A 21,093-nucleotide genomic window follows, 5' to 3' on the forward strand; every position below is an offset into this window, starting at 1 on the left:
GCAGGGTGAAATGAGTCTTTCCACAAAACCTGTCAATTTTTTTCTTTGACTGAAGTCCACCCAGCTGTGCTGCAGGTGCTGGAGACCCTCTGTCCAGGAATATGCTGTGACCACCACCACCACACAGGTGAACATGGAGGGGTTCTTCATGTCTGTGTGGCAAAATTCTTTGGAAGTATTGACTCCCTTCCAAAGAAATGTTTTAGCCATTTAAGGTGGGGAGAGCAGACCAAAATGATTTTGTTTGTTCTAAAATAAATATAAGGTTGACAAATTTCTTTAACACTGACTAACATGCATTTCTTTCCCATTTTAGTTTCGAAGTCTGCTAAAACCTTTGTGACTGCACTTTCATTCCTCACAGTGAGGTTAAAGGCAAGCAGTGCTGCAGGCTGAAACCTCATCCAGCCAAAAAGTGATGAAAAGTCTCCTATGAACATCAGTAAGGGCAAGATTTTACCTCTAATTTTTGTGGTCAAAATATTTCCATGGACTCTAATTCTCCAGTGTATGATTGTTAGCTGGACTAGATCAGGCGCCACAGCGAAAATTCAGACAAGTTGATCTGAGATCTTAAAGTGGGGCAGAAATACCCTCAAAGATCATGTGCTTGCACAGAGATGCTACAAGGAGATTTTAAAGCAGTAGAGCAATAAAAAGCTGCAGGAGGCTCTCAGGAGTAGAAGTGGTTCTGGAGGAGGTCAGAGGAGGGCAAGGTGAAGACATTTCTCTGAACTGTGTGAGACTGCAGCTTGAAACTCGGTGAAAGTTCAGGGCTGTGCTGCCTTTATCCAAACCAGATTTCCCAGATTCACTCTCTGTGTGCAGGATTATTTTTCAGTTATTATTTCCTAGCTTTCCTGTTGCTGTATGTAATTTGCTCTGAGGAATGCTCAGCCATCTTCAAAACTCTGTGCTTACTGACTAAGGTGGATTTTTGAGGTGGCCATGACTTTGTCTGCACCACCATGCACACCACCATGTAGCACAGTTGGAATAGGTCTGGGAGTGGGTCAGTGCTGAGGACCCACCTCACATCACTCAGCTCTCCTGGTTCAGATGCCCATAAAGATGTGGCACATCCTACAAGGACTCCCAGGGACCCTTTTCCGCCTCATTTCACCTGCCAGTCTGAGTTCCCTGAGGCCAGTCTGCAGTACAGATCTTTGCAGGTTGTGCTTGGGGAAGGCAGATTCCTCAAAAACACACTCCTGCTGCAGCTGGGTGCTGGTGCCAGCACAGCCCCAGGTTTCTGTAATGCAGAGTAACTTCCCTCTTTGCCCCCATTACAGCAGGCATTTCCACAGTGCTCCTAGGCACAGCCACACTGCTCAGGAAGTGTCAGTGGCACCAGAAGTGAAATGAGCCTGCAGGGCTGGATATGGCTGCTATTAGGATGTTAACTATATTCAGCTCCAACTATTTTTTCCACAAGCCACAGCAAACCATGCAAAACATCTGTGAGTACATAAATTAGGAAGTGGTTAACACTTAGTTAAACATTAAGCTGTCATTGTTAAGAAAGGGAGAGAACTCCTTTCCGGAAACCTCTCACAGCTCAGTGCTAACAAGCTGAGCTAAAACGGCAACAGCTCACCTTGCACTCAGGTGCTGAGAGCTACCTGTTGGGATGTGAGTAACACCTGCCAGGATGCTTGCAGTTCATCCAGCCTGTAAAAACATAAATCACCTAATCTCTGGACTGAGCTCAAAGGGAGTCAGTAGTTCAGGCTCATTTTAATTGTGATTTATATGACTATTCCTGCTTGTAGGATCAGGCACCAAAGAGGGCACTGCAGCCCTGTCCTTTTTGTGATCACTGACCCATCTCTACCCCTACAGGGATGACAGATGCAGTTAGTTCAGTGGAAGATGGAGCTGTCATGCAAGGGCACAGTGCTGCCCAAATGCAGAACTGTCAGCTCTTAGGGACAAGTTTGCCATCTTTGAGGACAATTCTTGCAGTTCTTGGTGTTCTGCTTGCCCTCTCACTTCTGAAATCAAAGTAGCAGAAGTGTATCAGAGGTATTCTATTTCTTGAGCCCAGCTTTTGCAATCTCATGGGAAAAATTGTGAGAGCAAAATGCTCCAGTTCAAGAATGCAAATGAAGAGAACTCTAAATTTGTTGTTTAAAAAAATCTTTAATTTACACAACTATCTTTGGGGTGAAAAGTAGACTAACATTTGGTGATTTTGTGTGAGTTGCAATATTTAAATAGCACACTCTAAGGCTAAGGGCTAGCTAAGCTCTTTTCTCTTTCCAATCTCTCTTCTAAATTAAGTCAGTACTTCATATGTGTTTGTGGTCTCCTTGTCCAGGAATGGATTGTCATCCCTGAAAAGAGTTCAGAATCTTGAATAACCTGAAACATTTTCCAGGATCCACAAAGATATAGCTCCTTCATTTAAGTTGGAAATTTGTTAAATACAAATGTTTAATGATCTGATCCTGCAAATGCCCATAACTAAATAAATCATAGAATCACTGGATATGCTGAGTTGGAAGGGACCCATCAGGATCATCGAGTCCAACTCCTGGCCCTGCACAGGACACCCCAGGAGTCACGCCATGTACCTGAGAGCATTGTCCAAACACTTCTTGAACTCTGTCAGGTTTGGTGCTGTCACCACATCCCTGGGGAACCTGTTCCAGTGCCCAGCCACCCTCTGAGTGAGAAGCTTCTTCCTGATACCTGTACTGAACCTCCTCTGGCTCAGCTTCATGCTGTTTCCTCAAGTCCTCTCACTGGTCACGAGAGTGAAGAGATCGGTACCTGCCCTTCTGCTTCCCCTCGTGAGGATGTTGAAGACCACAATGGGGTCTGCCCTCAGTCTCCTCTTCTCCAAGCTGAACAAACCAAGTGACCTCAGCCCCTCCTCATAAGGCTTCCTCCTTCTTTCCGTTCTTGAAAACCGGGACAATGTTCACCACCTTCCAGTCAGCTGGAACCTCTCCAGATTCCCAAGACCACTCAGAAATCACCTGTGGAAATTGCTCTTGTGTGTAAGTGTTTCAGATGATTTATTTACCTAAAAGGATATTTTCAGCAATGGTCAGCAAAATGCTGGTTGTATTTGCATAAACCTTGTGGATTGACAATGCTTGGCTGCAAATACAAGCAATAAGAAAGTGGAAAGAATTGTAACATTTCTGCTATTAGTCAGACCCCTGAAGTGCAAAGAGAATAATGAAGAAGAAAAAAACACTGGAAAATAAATTAACCTAACTTTGCTGAAATTGCAGTCTGTAGTTGCAGATGGAAAGAATATGATGCATTACCAGAAATGGCCAACCTTTCCAGGTTCATTGCCATCAGCCCTTCAGCAGGTTTGTAACTTCAGTCTTCTTGTTTTCTGAAATGCAGCAGGTCACCACTCCAGGCTTCTGATCAGAGTAATGCCACCGTCCTGCTGGTGGTGGCAGCAGTCCTCCCAGGCCCCCAGGATCCTGTAGGCAGCTGACCTCAAGCCCGTGCAAGTGTTTCCCAAGCAGCACCATGACCATAAGTGCAAATGTGAAGAATTTCTGAATCTCTCTGAATTTCTGTATCAATTTCTTGTCTTGCAATGCTGGATACAGCTCCTCTATAAGCAGGAACTCAGTATAATCATACAGCTTAGTATATGACACACTTGCAAGGGAGCATGGGGGCCTCACAAGACAGAGCTTTGAGTGAAACACAGCGGGGTGGTGTAGGTCTCTTAAGTCCCAGAAAACTCATGGCTAGTGTTTTGTGCACCAGTCACATGGATGTGTATGAAAATGGGTGAACAGTTAAAGATTCAGGCTGACAGCGCCATAGACCTTGGTCTTGTGCTAGTCAGGGAGGAGGTGCCTGCCCAGAAAGGTTTTGGTGTAGGGCTGGGATGTGAATTTAGCTGTGTGAATCAGATAAACAGCAGTTTCCTCTACATTCATCCCTCAAAGTTTTAGTAGTTAGCAGTTTACAGATTCATTGGGTTTTGTAGTTCAAAGTATTTTAGCTCTTTTTTTTAAAATTGGTTTCTGCATCCCCCTGTTTCTCCTCTCCTTAGCTCATGATGGGAGACAAAGCCCGAGTACTGAGGCTGAAAGTTGTTTACTCTGATCCAAATTCTGCTCTCAGGCCTGCCAGAATAAAATTAATGACTAATTTAAGCATGAGCAAAATCAGGACTGTTCTCCTGTCCTTTCTGTCCAAAGGCAGCCGAGAAGGCCAGCAGCTCCCTGGGCTGTGTGAGCAGAAGCACAGCCAGCAGATCAAGGGAAGTGTCTGCTTTTTCCACTCAGCACTGAACAGACCATGTGCAGAATACCACATGGAATTCTGAAGTTCCCAATACTAGGAACACATCAATAAGCTGGAGAAATTTCAAAACAAGGCCACCAGAATGGTCAGGACTAAAGCACTTGCCTTGTGAGTAGAAGCTGAGGGAGCTGGGTTTGCTCAGCCTGCAGAAGAGAGTTTCAGTGAGACCTGAGAGCAGCCCCCCATACCTTCTGGCCTAAATTGTGAAGGACAGTATGGCTGACCAGGTTGGCTGGGGAACAGCTGTGGTCAGTGACATCAGTCTCATGGTGCCCAGCCGTCTGACTTCCCTCCATCCTCATGGCATTCTGTCACTGGACATCATTAAGGGACCTGGCCTGCCAGAGTGCTTGGGTCTACTTGGCTCTCAGCAAGGAACACGTTCCTCACCCCTGCTCTGAAGGAAACATCACATTTCAAAAGTGTTCAAATAGCTCAGCATTTCCTTGACAGAAGATGCTAAATTCTGAACAAGTCTTTGTAAACACTGGGTTTGTAGTGAGACTTAATAGAGATGGTAACGCTGGGGCCCTTTTGGTGATTGCTGCACTCCACAAATTTTTAAGGGGCTTGTTATAGTACCTCAAAGTGCCAAACAGGGTATTTAACATGGGTCTGCATTTCAATAGCATTCTAGTTTCAACATTGTATTTATAAAATGGCAACAGAGCTACAGTTGTAAAAACTACTTATTACAGCAAACTTACCTGTGACTTGCAGGAGGAAAGGGAGGCCTGGACCTGGAATAGGATGTCTCAGTCACAGGGGAAAGTGATTTGGCTTGAAAAGCACAGCATTAGAGCTGCCCCATACCATTACTCTGTGCTGTACTGGCAGTACAGAGCAGACACGAACTCATCCTGGCCAGCCACGGTCTGGCTGTAACATAGATACCCACCTCAGAATGTTCTGGTTCTTTTAGGGCTTTGCACTTTCCACTCTTGGCCCTTTCTCCTACTTCATATATTTGGGAGGACTATTTAAAATATGGGTGAGGGAGTAGTGTTCTGGCAGTGGCATTAGCAGGAGCTGTGTACTTTGGAATGCCTTTGCAGCACAGGCTAAACAGTGAAACCACTGAAACCCCAAACCATGTTGATGACTTTTCATTTCTTGAGGGATTTTTATCCCTGTCCCCAACATCTTGGAAATGGTAAGGAATGCAAAATTCTTTTTCAGTGTAAGATATTAAGGACTTTTGCAATGTTCTTTAGGAAAAAATTCTGATGCTTCAGTGCTTTGAAATGTTTAATAGTGGGGGATGGGGTGGAAAGAGCAAATGTCGGCATATGAATAATGTGTAGATTACAAAAAGGGGAATATAAATTGGATTAAATACTTTTTCTTATCTTTAGATCACTGCACTTTTGTGCTCTTTCCAGCTCAGCAGGACTTTTAGCTAGCTCAGATGTTGCCTCAGAGACCCATAAAAGTTCTACAGCCCAGAAAAAGCCCCATAAAATAAGTAAAACCTCCCAGTGTGAAGTTCTGCCTCCCTCCCACTCAGCAATTAACTCTTCTTCCTCCCACTTTCATAGAAGCTGGCTTTTCACACACTGGATGCCAAGTTTTCTGCTACTTCTTTTTCACACCAACCTCAAGAGAAGGACAACTGAATTTTAACCAACCTGTCCTTGGACTGTGCTGTGTTCTTCTCATCTCCAAATCTTTCCTGGGACAGCTGCAGTCTGCTATGGGCCTGTCCCAATTTTATTGGCCATTGAAGGACACTCAAATCTTGCTTTCAACTGTTTCACCTGGGGGAATATGTCTTAACCATACCTAAATATCTTCCTCTTTCTTACTACCATCTGTGCTACCAGCTTAGAGAAACACTCTGGCCACTGGAAGCAAAGTTCTGGTGAAGGTCTTGGCATTTGGCAGCTCTTTTGCCTTGTGTCAGGCACACAGAGATGTTATGGTAAAACAAAGTCCATTGGTCTCAGGTAACTCCCACATCTCCCTGTGACATAACCCCATCACTGCCCTAGCTCACATCTCTCCTTTGTTAGTAGCAGACCTCCAGAAGGTCTCTTTTAACACCCACATTCACATTCTTAATTTGTTTTGTTCCCCTTTTATTTTCTGCAGGATGAGAAAGCATTTTTATCCTCAATTTCCTTTTCCTGCAGCTCTAGATTATAGTTACTTACTGTCTGAGCATGTTTGCTCAGAAACCCTGGAAGCACAGTACAGTTTGTTTCAAAGACCATTTGCAAGTGGAAAATACCAAATGTTGGTAGTGGTGCCAACATTTATTATATGGAGTTTCCCCTGTAGCTGGTTCATATGTAGTATTCATCATACAGCACTGAAAAAAGCATGTGATTGATTGACTGGCTGTTTTCAGGAACAGTAGAGTCTGTTCTGTAGCTGGCTCCCAGCACCTCAACAGCTGGCTAGCTTCTGCTAGCTTCATAGGGACAAACTGGATAAGCAAATTCATGTGTCTGAATGTGGCTACTTGAGCTCTGTACAAAAAGTTGACAGCTCTGGAATACAAGTCTAAGCAAACAGGGCATATTCAGATGTGGCTGCACCATTGCTTGAGTGTTTCCTGAAATTCAAGAGCAGGTTAAGCTGTCCATGTCAACACAGACATCAACAAGACCATCCGCACATCAAGGGAGCCAAATGTAAACCTGGCATTGCTCTGTTGGCTTCTCTGTGGGTCCATTTCCTACCCAAGTGCAAGAACTGCAATTCCTCTGAGGGTTGACAGGTTCTGTCAAACCATGCCTGTATGTTCTGGCATGCATTTCTCATTAGATCTATTCAGATACCATCAGATATCCAGTTCAACATCATGAAACACAAAGGAACATAACAGTAGTCAAATAAACATTTCTCATAAAACAGGGAAATGCAGCAATAGTATGCATGTAGAGAAAGCCACATTAGCTGTGTGACTAAAATTCTAGGCATCAGTCAGGAAGGGAGGAAATGCTAAACAGACCCGTATGTGGAACTGGATATTATTAATAAAATATTAATTTATCTTTAGTTACTTTTGGCCTCAAAGTAATGACCCTCTCAGGTGAAGCTCAACAGAGGCATCTCTGCTGACCCACAGCATGAGTTTGTGGTCACAGCTGCTCTGCTCTCCTGCCAGCACATGGGGGCAGAAACTACAACGTGAGACCAAACAAAAGCATTCAATTTATTGCATCTGTAAGCAGCTAGTTGTCCAATTTTATGTACCAATTTAAAGATATACCAAAGATCTCTAAGTGTTCTTCTGTGGAGGCTGGCAACTGGAATGTAACTACAACTTGTCCCCAGTCCAGTACTGAGTCAACTAACTGCTGATTAATGCCCCCTTTTTTTTATAGGAAACCTCAGCTTTTCAGAAGGAAGATTTTATATTTTCAAGAAGTGAGAAGGTCTTCTACTGCAATATAGGGAAGGAGGTGAGAATTAATCATCTGGTCTGAAGCCTCCAGGTCCAGACTGTCTCCTTGCAGCTGTTGGCAGCTGGCTAACCCACACCCTGATGACCCAAATGAAGGAGGAAGTTGCAATTCCAGCTGTTAGTTGGTTAGTTGAGACCCTGAAAAGGACTACAGATCCATCTGTGTGAAATGTGTGGAGTCTGTACCGAAGTGTCTTTTTACAAAGTTTTTTCAGGCTTAGTGACAACAACAGAAACAAAAGCTTGTGGAAAAGATGCAAGATTAAAAACAAGACCCCATACCGAGGGTCTTTTCCTATCTGGGCTTCCTAAACAATGCACAAGTCTCTATGGAGCAGTGAAACTTAGAGAAACCCATGACCAAATTTTGTCCCATGCTGAGAGATGCTGAAGATATCTGAAGTCCAGTCCTGTGAAGCATCAGGAGTCAGTGAGGATTCCAGAGAGTCCCTTTTATACTTCCGTAATTGCATGAAGCAACATTAAGACAAGGATAATATTTATCAGGGGATTTTCCTGTAGAGGAAAACCTTCAGAGACTGTTCCACTGACATTCTTGCAATCTCCTTTCCTGTTTTTCTTTGGCAGAGTGAGAATCGAGAGGATCAAACCAGCGTCGGTTTGTTGTACTGCTATTGAATGAAATGCGATGTGTTTAACCTAAGGAGATCTTAGGTTTAGTTCCATGCAAGGGATGAACAGGGGAGACTTGGCAATGTTAGCAAAACCCCAGAGAGCACCAGGCCATCATACTGATTCTTGCCTCTTTTTCTGTTTGTAAAACAAATGTGTTGGTTTTGATGTGGCTGATGGAAGATAACAGCTATAGAAAAGTGAATGCCCACCATGTAGAAGCACACTCACCTCCACAATAATTGGAGCCAACAACCAAAGCCTTGAATGGAGAGAGGCAAATTAGGAAATCTCACTTGTTTTACACAACAGCTCTAAAAAAATCTCAACATTCTACATGGTGCAGATATTAATCCACACCACAACATTTTTACCTCACAAGTGACATATTACAGGATTATTTCAAGAAAATGTTTTTCACAAGGCAGAAGCTCTTCTTCAGATCTGTGACCTCTCAGGTGAACAGAATGTTTGTAAAAATGACAATTTGGAGGACGAGAAAGGAAATCTGCAGTTATACGCCAAGATGACAGGAACACCCCCCAAGCACAGAGAAACTAGACACCTGTCTTCAGCAGCTTGCTTTTGCTACACAGCAAAGATCCCTGAACCAAGAAAGTTTCCATTAGCAGACTGTGGTCTGTCTCTTTTTGTAAAGGAAGCCAAGGCCTGGAAATCTCAGAAGTTTGAGGGATCACAAAAAGTACATCACATTTTGATCACTCAGCTTAATTAACCCCAAGCTGTTTGGAGTAACTGGCAGTACCAAGGGACATTCAGCCTCTTGAGAGTGCTGTAAAAGGTGAACCAGTGAAAGTTTTCCAAATGTTTTCAGAATTTTTGAAATCATAAGCATCATAATTCTTCTAATACCTACTTAATCCATTTGTTAGAAATATCAGCATATCTCTAGAACTCACTAAAAGTTTATTATGTACCATGTGTTGTTCATATTATATCCTTCAGTGCCATACATTTTTCTCCTCAAATGCAACTCAAACAACCCTTATAAAACACTTTGTCCCTGTATCTCATATGCTGTCTTTTTGAAGCAATTCTGTTTTCAGTACAGGTTACTCAAATGTCTTGTGATATATTCATCGGTGTATAAAATGTTATAATATACTAATAATTAGCATAAGAATTCACTAACTATATGAATAATGGCATGTCAGTTACTCTGGGCAACACGGGTTTTTTTCTGATTTCTGAACCTTTGATGTTTTAAGGAAAAACAGTCCAAGCGGATTTCTCAGCTTGATTCCAGATATTCAGAAGAAAATTTCAAAAGGAAGAAACTAGAGCAAAGTTGGGGGTTTTTGTGATAAAAGATCTTAAAACATATTTCTAGTAGGGGAGTTGAAAATCCAGAAAAAGAATATAACCTTAAAATGTAAAATAAGAGCTGCAGCAGCAGTAAAGGTAACTGGGAAATGGTTGGTCAGCCCTCACCTAACCTAGATCATTTCTGTGCAAAAAGCAATCAGTATAACTAGGAATCACCAGCCTTCCCATCAGAGGAAGATTCCCCATCATCTTGAAAGTCATTCCATGTTTGTTGGCAAGATCAGTTTGGAGCCTTTGCAGGCTGAGTTCCAGCAGGTAGGAGAGCAAAGGGGCTGCAGCATCACCACGGATGATCTGCAAAGGAGCCAGCCTGATGCAGCACAGTGGACAAGGATGTCAGTGTGCAATTTTGCAAGGTAAAGTTTCAGAGCAGGACAGTACCAAAAAATGAAGAGTAGATGTAATAATAACCCATAATGCTACTTGAAATGAATGGGCAAGTCCTCATTCTGGTTGGTTACTTCTCTGTTTTGTTTAGGTTGCACTCTCTAAAGCTGTTGTTGACAATACTGTTCATTTTGTAGGTTTTGTTTTTTATCACACTTAGGGAGAGGAAATTGTAATATACTCAGAGCTTGGAACAATTTTTTCTTGTTTATTCACTGCTGATTATCAGCAAAAGCTAAACGGACCTGATCTGACTTGTATTTACATACTCTGCTTTTCAGTAGAGAATAAAAGATACAGAGTGTATCTGCTCTGGGCAGCCTCTCCTGTGTGTGTTCTTGCCTTTGGGCAGTTCTGTCTGTATGGGTCACCATGGCACAGGTTTGGGCTCCCACCCTGCCCTTCCCTGGGGGAAGGGACTCCCAGTATCTGCCCACAGATATCTGTCAGGGTGACAGGTGCAGATGGCCTCTGCCTTTCTCAAGGTTGTCCCAGCCAAAGAGCAGGGCTGCTGCAACACTCTGGAGAGCCATTTCGAGCAGCCCCTTCCCTCCTCTCCAAAGCTGATCCATGAATGCTGACCTTCCAAGGCTGCCCAAAATGATCCTCATCACCCAGTGAAGTGGCATGTGTAGTCTGGGAGAAGGTGACTCACTAGTGGCAGACTCACCAAGCTCCTGAGCCTGCCACAAGCAAGACCTGCAATGCAGGCACTCCAAGCACAAGAAGGGCTCACATAGGAGAGAGAGGTTTTGCAGCCTGGACCAGGCAAGACAAGGGCCAGCATGAAGAGAAAGATGCTGGATGAGGTGGAGGAGCAGAGAAGATCTGAACCCAGGTCCTCTGTGGTGTTTTATTGCCTCCATTTTTTTCCCTCATGCTGCTACTGACCAGGGGGAAGGGGAAAATGCTGCTACATTTGTTTTGGAGTTTGTGGCATTAACATCTGCTGTTTATGCAGGAGATAAATGTGTGAGCAAGGCAGGTTAAACACCTGCTAGCAGACATTGAGTGGGACAATACAGATCATGCCCATGGATGCCAGGGAGGAACACCAACCTCTGAGTGAAATATTTTTGGATATACATTAGATCATACTTTCAAGACATAGTGCTTCATGAAAGACACTCGGCTACAAGAAAGAATCTCCAATTACCAAAAGAAGAAAGTAAATGACAGGGGAAAATAGAACTAAATGATGGAGAACCAACAAAAATTTCTGGGACTTTATCAGCAGTTTAAACAAATGCAGCCCATATTTTTAATGATGAAGAAGACCTTCATATAACAAAAACCTTTAGAAGTATGGAAGTGTGGAAAGCAATTAGGTGGGCAGAAACACTCTTGCTATTACAGTCAAGAAGACCTTGAAAGCCTCCTGGAAATAGTCAGTAATGGTTTTATTCCTGCAAGATAAACTGGTTCTTGTTGCCAACAGTACTCCTGAGAAAATCACACTGCATGCAACCTTAAGAAAGTTAGGACCTGTGAAAGCCCAGGAGGATCACACAGTGTTTTTGTACTTGTTTCAACTTAGAACCTTCCAAAGCTTCAGACAGAGCAGGCTGCAAGTTTTGCCTTGTGAGGGATGGACTTCTTCCTGAAGATTCTCTCTAAGAATGGACTTTGCTGCTCCTGAACAAAAACTGTGCCTTCATTAAAAGAATTTTCTCACAATGTGTGTGAAGTGATGAATGCACACAGAACAGAATCACAAAATATGCTGAGTTTGAAGGGGTCCATAAGGATCTTCAAATCTAACTCCTGGCTCTGCACAGGACATCCCAGGAGTCACACCATGTGCCTGAGAGCATTGTCTTCTTGAGCTCACTTCTTGAACTCTGTCAGGCTTGGTGCTGTGACCACTGCCCTGGGGAGCCTGTTCCAGTGCCCAACCACCCTCTGGGTGAAAAATATTTTCCCTGATATCCAGCCTAGACCTCCATTCCTCAGCATGGACCTGCTCTAAGGCCTGGCCAAACAGTATCTCCTGCCATCTAGAGGCTTTCTGCAAAGTCATGAGGCTATTGCCTCCAGTCATGCATGACCTGATCCTCAGGCTCAGTTGAGAGCTTCCACAAGTCACATCTGGAAAGCATGTGCAGGAACTACTCACAATAGGAAACTGGGGTCAGAAATTCTTCATGGGAGTCTAGGAGACTACACTCCTTCCCTGCTTTTGCCCTCAGAGCTTCCCTCACTTCCTCACAAATGATCATGTATTATCTGGAAGTCAGCTTGCATTTACGGAAAAAAAAGTTTTTTGGGTTTTTTTTCCTCTTTTTTCTTTTTTTCTTCTTTTTTTTTTTTTTTTTTTAATCGAAGATGTTTATTTCTCCTTTATTCAGTGTTCCACACCTCTGTGTTCAATTACAGGTTCTCCAGTACAAGACAGATATGAACATAATGAAGAAAATCCAATGAATGACCATGAAGGGAATGAGGGAACACGAGCACTTCTGATACAAGGAAAGGCTGTGACTTTTTTAGTCTGAAAAAGGAAAGCACAGTGGAATCATATCCCTGATGTGATGGAGCCGGGACCTTCTCAATGGTATCCAGTTGCAGACAGAAATCAATGGGCATAAACTCAAATGCAGGAAAATCCATTTAAACAAAACTAAAATATTTTTTTATTATGGGATGGTGGTTAAACACTGAGCCAGGCTGCAGAGAAACTGTGGAGTTTACATCATTAGAGATATTTAAAATGCAAGAGGACATGGTCTTGCTATAGCTAACCTGGCTTTCAGCAGGTTTGGACTAGATGTTTCTCAATGGCCTCTTCCCACCTTAGCCATTCTGTGAATTTATGATTATTTTTGTCCAATAAATAAATCCACTGTGGAAAATGTGTGGAGATTGAACTTTGTTTTTTGTGAAATTTTGGTTCTGGTTTTGTTTGGCTGCATAATACAGTGGTTGGCATCATTCATAGACTTAAATTCTCCAGGTTGAAGGAAGCCTTGAAAATCAGATCCAAAACACTTGAACTTCAAAGCAAGGCCAGCATCAAAATTAGATCGGGTTACTCATGGACCTGTCCAGGCCAGTTATAAGCACCTTCAGGGATGAAGTTTTCCCTGCCTTTCTGGGCTGCTGTCCCTGTATTTGATAAATTTGATGATACACACATTTTCTTAATATTTCTTGGAATTCCTCCTGTTGCAGTCTGTGTTCATTGCCCTTCAGCCTTTCAGTGTATTGCTCAAAAAAGTGTGGGTTTGTCTTCTTTATGATTCCATTAGCCCATCTGAGATAATCAAATCAAGCCTTCCCTTCCCAAGTCTGAACAGCACTCAGCCTTTCCCTGTGCGTCCTCTGCACCAGTCCCCTAACCATCATGGTCATCCTCTCGTTGGTGTTCTCCAGTTGGCCCTGTACAGGAGGGCAGAAGATACTCCATGTGCTGGCTCTCCTCTCCTGAAGAGAGAAGTACATCCCTGAGCCCACTGACGGTGTCCTTGCTCGTGCAGCTCAGTCTGTGGCTCAGCTTCACTAACACAAAATATGTGCTTCCTTGCCATATGACAAGTGTAGGTTCTCCAGCTCTTCTTCTTCTGGTCAGGCCATGTTTGGAGCTGAGAGACACTGGCACTGGTGACACAACTGGCCCTGAGGAACTATGGCAACTGATGGTACCTGAGGACCTGGCCCCCACCTGCTGCCTTTGACACTTGACTTGCCAGTGTTGACACCAGGATTTTTGCACTCAGACACAATTCCGGTATTTTTCTCTCCGAGTGCTCATTCTCACCAGGGCTATACATTTCACTGACTGTTGTGATGCAGTTGGCAGGGTGATGTGGCAGAAGTCCTGTGGGAGTGCTTCCTCCTTAATGGGACACACAAGCGTGATGAGAAAGGGAGCAGCAGTACAAGGCATGGCTTTGTTTTCAAATGTTACCAGCTAGGGGCCCTCAGGCAGGCTGGCAGGGCTCTGTGGGTGGGACTTTAAACATCCATGGATGCCAGTTTTGCCTTAGCAAGCAGAGCTGGGCTACTGCCACATTGACCTCATTCCCTTCTGCATTTACCTCCCTCTCTTCTGCCAGAGGAAGACAGCTCTTCACTCGAATAACATCTATCTGCCTGGTAGGAAAAGAGGACATGGGTTCTGCAGACAGAAAACTGTATAGTTCCTCATAGAGAGGAACCGCAAGGATTATTTCACATTGCTCAGAGGATGGGGTTACCTCCCACAAAGGCCTTCTATCATCTTTCCAAATGACACTCAGTGCTTCCTTCATCACCAAAGAGTTCCTCTGTTCACATGCTGGGTCCACATGCAGGGCTTTGGCTGCCCCTGAGAACCCTTGGCATTTGTCACATGTTGGCAATTGTTCCTGCTGCCTTTGAGGCACTAATCCAAATTCTCACAAAAATATGGAACAGTGATCAGAGATTAGCATCTGGAACTGACCAGGCCAGACAATGCTTGAAGCAGCTTGCTTGTCTTTTCCTCCCCACCCCTTCCTCTGCTGTGTTTTTATCCTTTTCTTTTTCAACTCTACAATTCCCCACTAGGCAGGACCCTGGCATCCCTCCACCCCTGAGAGACTTGGACCGGAGGCGATGCAGACCCAAGCTGTGTGAATTTTCTCTCTGTGGGGATCCGCCTTCTCCTCCATCCTGTTCCCTCAAGGTCACTTAGACAAGAAAGCAAGGGTGGTGCAACACCCCTCAGAGCCTCTGAAGGGACATGGCATTCTCTGAGCTGGCGCCAAGAGCTTGAAAACCAGATGCAGATGTGGTGTTGCCATTAAGAAGGGCATGGGAGGAGAGCTGAGAGAGGAAAAGACCCATTCCTCTCCCATTAGCACTATTCAAAGTTGTATGATACTCCCTAATATGCAGGGCAGCGACAAAGCTGTACAGCTACTTCAATTGAGAGGCAGTTTAGCTCCCAAGTGGGTGTGCTGCTTCTCCTATGCTGGCATGGCAGGACCAGCGTGTCATGGGGACAGCAGGGAAGTAGGGAAGGAAAGGAGAGGGTTGCCTGTTGTTCAGGACACTGGCAGAGCCTTCGAGAGAGGATCTGGATTGGGACATGGCTTTCCTGACCCACACGGCTTTTAGTCACCTCTGGAATCCCACCACCTCTTAGATGAACAAGATCAGCATCATCTCTTCAAGAAACTACCTTGTATCACAATAATATGTTTACCCTACACACAGGGAAAAGGATGTAAATGTGTCAACCAGATCACCTCGTACAGCACAGAGGACTTATCCAGACCTCAAAGTGAAGGCAACAGACTGCATACCATTGTACTTCATGTGTTTCCCTGCTGTACCCTACTGCTGACTCTGCCCTGGTTGGTTTAGCCTCAGAGAGTCACACTGGAGGGGGAGAGTGCACAATGCTGTCCACCCCTACCCCAGCACTGCTCAGTTCCTCCTCAGCTGAGGCTGCAGAAAAAACAGCTGTCTCAGATCTTTGTCCCTAGTGACATCTCTGAACGGGACTGTCCCACCCCAAAGGTATTTCCAGCAGGGAATGAAGGAACCATGTCTCCTCAGATGAACAAATTGGAATTTATCTGAAGGTACAATGCAGCTCTTCTGCAGAGCTGCTCTCTGGACAGTCATCCCAGCCTGTATTGCCACAAGGACCAACATGTGGGACTTTTCACTTCCCTTTGCCAAACTTCATGAGTTTCCTGGCGTCTCATTTCTCCAGCCCATAGAAATCCCTCTTTTGAGGAACTCTCAGCACATAGACCACTCCCCAGACCCAGTTTAGTATCAGTAGCATGTTTGCTGATGGTGCACTCCATCCATGCACTCCATCCATGCACTCCATCCCACTGTCCAGATCATTAGACCATACTGCACCCAGTACTTGCCCCTGAGGATGGTGCTTGCAACCAGCTGTCATTTGGACTTTGTGCTATTTTTGATCACAACCTTTTGAGCCTCACAACACAGTTAATTTCACATCCACCTTAAAGACCAACTCCCCAAGCCATATTCCACCAGCTTCTCTACAAGCAGACAGTGTGAGGCCATGCCAAGTGCTTTATGGAGGCCAATGACATTCCCTTTTCTCCACGGTGCACAGCAGCAGTCATTTCAACAGACAATGATCAGGCTGGTCAGACATGATTTGCCCTTGGTAACCCCACACTAGCTGCTAACCATCTTTGAAAGAGAGCAACACATTCACATGCTTCCAGTCTCCTACAAAAAGTTGACACTTAGCCGTGTCCCAAGGGAGACTTTCAGAAAGCTGACAGTGTGTCACTTAGATTACTTGACACAGATGACCAGAAAGGATGAAATAGGAATGGAACCATGTATCATAGGTTTATTAGGGAAAAAAGTTATACTTCAAGACCATATATTTGGCACTGTCCTGAAGCAAAAATATGTGAGAAAAATTAAAATGTTAAAACCCAAATCTCCGTAAAAAATAAAACGCTCATTTAATTACTTTAATTCCCTTTTTTGGCCCCATACAATTTAAAATAACTACAGGAAGCAACTCAAGAGTTGTTAGACCTACGCTACATGTAAGCTGGAACAAGAGTGAAAGATGGACCAGAGAGTGGATCTGTCCTCCAGACACTACTGCTACTCTCCCAGACTGCCAGAACAGATGAGTCTTACTAACATGAGCAAAGGCTGTTGAGGTGTTACCACAAAACATTATTGCAAGCTTCCAAATGCGTTCTGAAAAAATTATCATTACATTTTTCATTCATGTCACTTTCTGCTTTCTGGGCTGCTTGGAAGAGATGTTGGTAGTATTGAAAAAGAAGTGTATCCCAGTTTGTCCCCGTGGTAAAATGCGCTTCCTGCTAGTTGATTCATGTATTGGTGGCTTGGGCTTCTTTTTGGAGAGCAAATAAGTTAAAAGCAGTTACTAATTTCCAAATTACTCATCCTATGCCTCTGCACATTAACATGAAAGATACTGACAAGGAATAAATAACATACAAAATAAGATGAGAATGGATTGAAGGAAGTTGCACTAAAACTTTTAAATAGTAAAGGATAGAAAGCTTAACTGATGCTGATGAGCTGCTGTGTATGTGTTTTTGCTGGACTATACACTGCCACTCTAACATGGATAGAGGGGTAGAATCCCATTGAATGTCCAGTCCAAAGGTTGCCAAGGAAGTGGGACACAGGTCTTGATTAATAATTCAAATGTTACATCAACAGTACTCACAAGAAGAATACAGCTCTTTCCTCGGTTAATATATTGTGCATAGCAATATTTCAAAGAATTAACAGCACCTTTTACATAAAAATTCCAAACATATTTATCTAATGAACAAGAAGATCTCAGCATCTCTAAGAAGTATTTCTGCAGATGTACAGTACCATATTTATATAGATATAGATACAGATATATCTCAAAGTGAATTTACACTGTGACCTGGTGATTAGTCCAGCTGTGGGTGAACCCACAGGGTAAGTCTTCAGGAGAATATACTGCCTTTGGTGGGTGGCCAGTTACACGGCATGATTGCATAGGGGAGCCCCATTGGGCAGCAAAAGACAGTTTAGCATCCCATTAAGCAAGCACAGCATGCTTAGGTCGTTCCTCTAAGATATAATAAACTTCCAAATTTTCATAGCTAATACAGTTCTAATTTTCACAGGTTGCACACATTGCAACCTTCTCTTTGTGCCTTAAAGACACAGAAGAGGAAGGCAGGATGTCAAACTTATACCCTACCCCTGCTTCCAAGCAGAAATCAAGTAGCACCACAGATTTAGGCTGGTGAAAGGTGTCCATGTTTGTCTTCAAGAGGTTTCTTGAGCAGCTGGTCTTCACTGGTTTTCCCTATTTATCTTTTTTCTTTTCCTCTTCCAAATCAGTTGCTCACAGTCCTCTGGCAGAAATAATCTGAAAAGCATGGTCCACCGAAGACAGGAAAGCAGGCTGCTACCATTTCCCTGGGATGGGCACACCACACTCATACCAGCCCACATAGTAGTAGGGTGTTGTGTATCCAATGCGTCCAAACGATACAGGCTCCTGGCGGTACTGGCGGTAATACCCTGTCAGGAGAAAAACACCCATTTGTATTCCAGAACACAGACACAGCAATTTAACTAAAGTAACAGGTGCAGTGAGAGTCAACCTCACAGCGCAAATGCAAATTTATAAACTGTCTGGCAGGGAGTTGTATCAAAGAGGGTATTGGCTGCCCTGGTATTTGGCTGAGATCTTTCTTGAATGATCTAACTATGGTCCTTCATATTTCTTTTAGATTTGATTGGTTTTACTGCTCAAAATCTCTTTAAGTATTGTGTAATCCTGTGGTCTGCCAAAGAGCTTCTGCATTTCAATCCAAAAGGTGGGCATATTTCAGCTGTGTTTATGAAGTTTCTAAGTCAGTTGAAATATATTAAGGAATCTGGGGCAAAAAAATACCATCAAATCACATTATCTCACAGGGCTTAAGAGACTATCAGCAAAAATCAGCTTTTCACAAAACAGAAAGGTATCATTTCATGCAGCAAATACTGAGTTAAGCCCTCCCTTCCCCTTTTAATTCATCTGCAAAAAGAATGTGACTGCTTAAAGCATTAGAAGAGGTGCAGCATTCTTGTCTGCATAGCTCGAGCATTGGAACATCTGAAACACCCATGGCTTGTGCCAATAATAAAACTTCTGTGTGCTCTCTATCTCTGTCTTCTAGACCTAGTATACATACATCTGGATTAATCATCTGTCTTCTGAGCTACAAAATGCAGTACTTCACAATGATACATAACTATCAGTTACGATTTCAGTTTCTTCCTGGTAATGCCACTATGCAAAGAATATCAACACATAATCTAATATTGAAACTACTAAAGTTAACTGAATAATTTAAACCAATAGACTTACTGAAAAGATTGGCTGACTTCCATGATTTGTTTCATTTTGTGAAGCAACCTGTCTTCTGCCTGGTTATGTTAAGTGAGAAACTTCCTCAGAGGAATTCCTTCAAGGTATGAATTTTCCCTCTGAGACAGGTATCTACCAGACCAGAATAAAAGTACTGACCTTAAGTCACTAGACATATTCCCTTGTGTTTTGCACTGAATGAACTAATAGAAGTCATTCACAGAAGCTATATTTGCAAAGATGTAGCTGGTCCCTTTAGGCACATGGGTTTTGCATGTCGATTCAATGGAGTAGGTCTTATCAATAAGAGAAAGGTTTCATAGACCTCCACAGTTATTTTTTGTTTTCTTTTTGCATTTTTTTGCTGCACAGTATTTGCATCATATGCCCCTCTCTTTCTGTCTGTCTCTCTCTCTCTGCACCCACAAGTCCTCTGGGACTTGCATAATGTGTTCTCAGCTACTGCATCAGCTGGACTCCTCGGAGAGCTATCAGCAGCTGTGGACAGAGCTGCACTCTGTGCTCTGCTCCTAACCCCTTAATCCTACAGATGGGATAACAGGCTCCTGGCCAGCATCCCACTCCCCCATTGCTGTACCTCGGATCGTGGGCAGGGCTTCAATGTACGACTGAGGTCCTGTCCTTCCATCCAGGTGTGAATCCACAAATTGGCAGTGGTCCTCACCCCTTCCCCAGCTATCCCCAATGCTGTAGAAGGTATCTGAAGAGAGATACAGACAGATTACTTAACTCAGCAAAACTTATGTTTGGGATACTCTTTACCACCAGGAAAGTAGGTGTGGAAGAAAGCAGGAAGAACGTTGCAGTGACACACACAGTCTTACCAATGAACAAACAGTGACCAGAAAGAGGGAGAATGGTACCTTCACAGTTTGGAAGCAGAAATAATGGAAAATAAATGGGTTACAGCTGAGTAAGGAGTAGTCTCCATTTTGCAAGTCCATGAGCAGTGCATCACAGAAGACAGGTGAAGAGAATTTCAACTGGATTAGTTGAAATATATAATTTGAAAGTAAAAATCTCTCAATATGTGAATATCATTAGTTTGACTTCAGTCTCAAATGAAAATGAAAAACTGTGGAGCTCTCTTTTTCAAACAGACAGGGCTTTTTGTCTCTTATTATTCACTGTATTGAAACTATACCAAGGCACTACAATAGTCATTAGCATAGTCTGAAAGGCCATTGAGATGATCCCACTAACCCAGCTCAACAATATGGAAAGTTTTTTTCACTATCTCTCAGGCAATGGACCTGTGTAAGAGCTACTGCTAATCCTTCTTGAGGACTCTCACATAATGGTCACACAATTCTGACACATATGAAATGAAGAAAGCCAGAAGATGAAGAGACAAGTAATCACGTAGCAGGAAATCAATGCCTACCTTTCAGGTCATCACTGAGGTAAATTTTGTACCTTAAGGAGTTGCAAAGAACCACTCCTACAAACTTGCGGTACCAAGTTCGTTTCACGTACTGCTTGCCAGTGCAGTCTGAGTAGGTGGGGTCATATTTAAAAGTGAATGGGATCCAGATAGGCTCACCACCTTGGAGAAAAAAATAAATTCCACATTAGGGACAGACTTTAACACATCAATCCAAGTTTTGCAGAGTTTAACATCTAATAATGTGTTTCACAAGATATGCTGCAACAGATTAACGCATGACTTTTTTATATTTGTAAGTAGTACTTCAAGAAAAAATATTATTAAAAATAAAGTTTGAGACTTTATTAAATCCCTCCTATGCAGTAGACAAAAATAACTGTCAAAATTATTAAAATATGATATCATGTACTGAACCACAGATTTAAGTAAACAGTCTTAATTGTTTCAGTAAGACTTCTTCTCTACTTAGTATTACACAGCTTCTATTAACACAGCCTGATCTCAGGTCTGACAGTGACTTGCATTTTAAGACTATAAAACATAACCCTTATTCACAAGAACAGATGTTAAGAACTCTGTGGTGAGCAACAGCCTGTGAAGTCTCTTCTTGCTATTTCGTTTAAGAGATCATATCACAAATGTACTTTTCTTTTTTGTTTTCCCAGATTACATCAAAACAGATAAGTTTCCAATAATAGACAAGTAAGACCTTTCCTGGGGAACTCTGTTCTGAGCATTGCTGCAGACAAGACTGCTTAATTGTAT

The 21,093-nt window shown here is 43.1% G+C and overlaps 1 protein-coding gene across 1 annotated transcript in view; it reads right to left on the reverse strand.

Annotated features, from left to right (window-relative positions):
• Positions 1-17,818: 17,818 nt before the first annotated feature.
• FNDC1 (fibronectin type III domain containing 1) overlaps positions 17,819-21,093 on the reverse strand; it is a 58,806-nt gene continuing 55,531 nt past the window's right edge. Inside the window, exons 18-20 of the mRNA XM_058836548.1 lie at positions 20,326-20,487; positions 19,519-19,641; positions 17,819-18,085 (exon numbers count right to left, since the gene is read on the reverse strand). Coding sequence (XP_058692531.1) covers positions 17,970-18,085; positions 19,519-19,641; positions 20,326-20,487 — 401 coding nt within the window. The 3' untranslated portion in view covers positions 17,819-17,969. The remainder of the gene's footprint in view (positions 18,086-19,518; positions 19,642-20,325; positions 20,488-21,093) is intronic.

This window comes from Poecile atricapillus, chromosome 3, assembly GCF_030490865.1.
Source record: "Poecile atricapillus isolate bPoeAtr1 chromosome 3, bPoeAtr1.hap1, whole genome shotgun sequence".
Lineage (NCBI taxonomy): Eukaryota > Metazoa > Chordata > Aves > Passeriformes > Paridae > Poecile > Poecile atricapillus.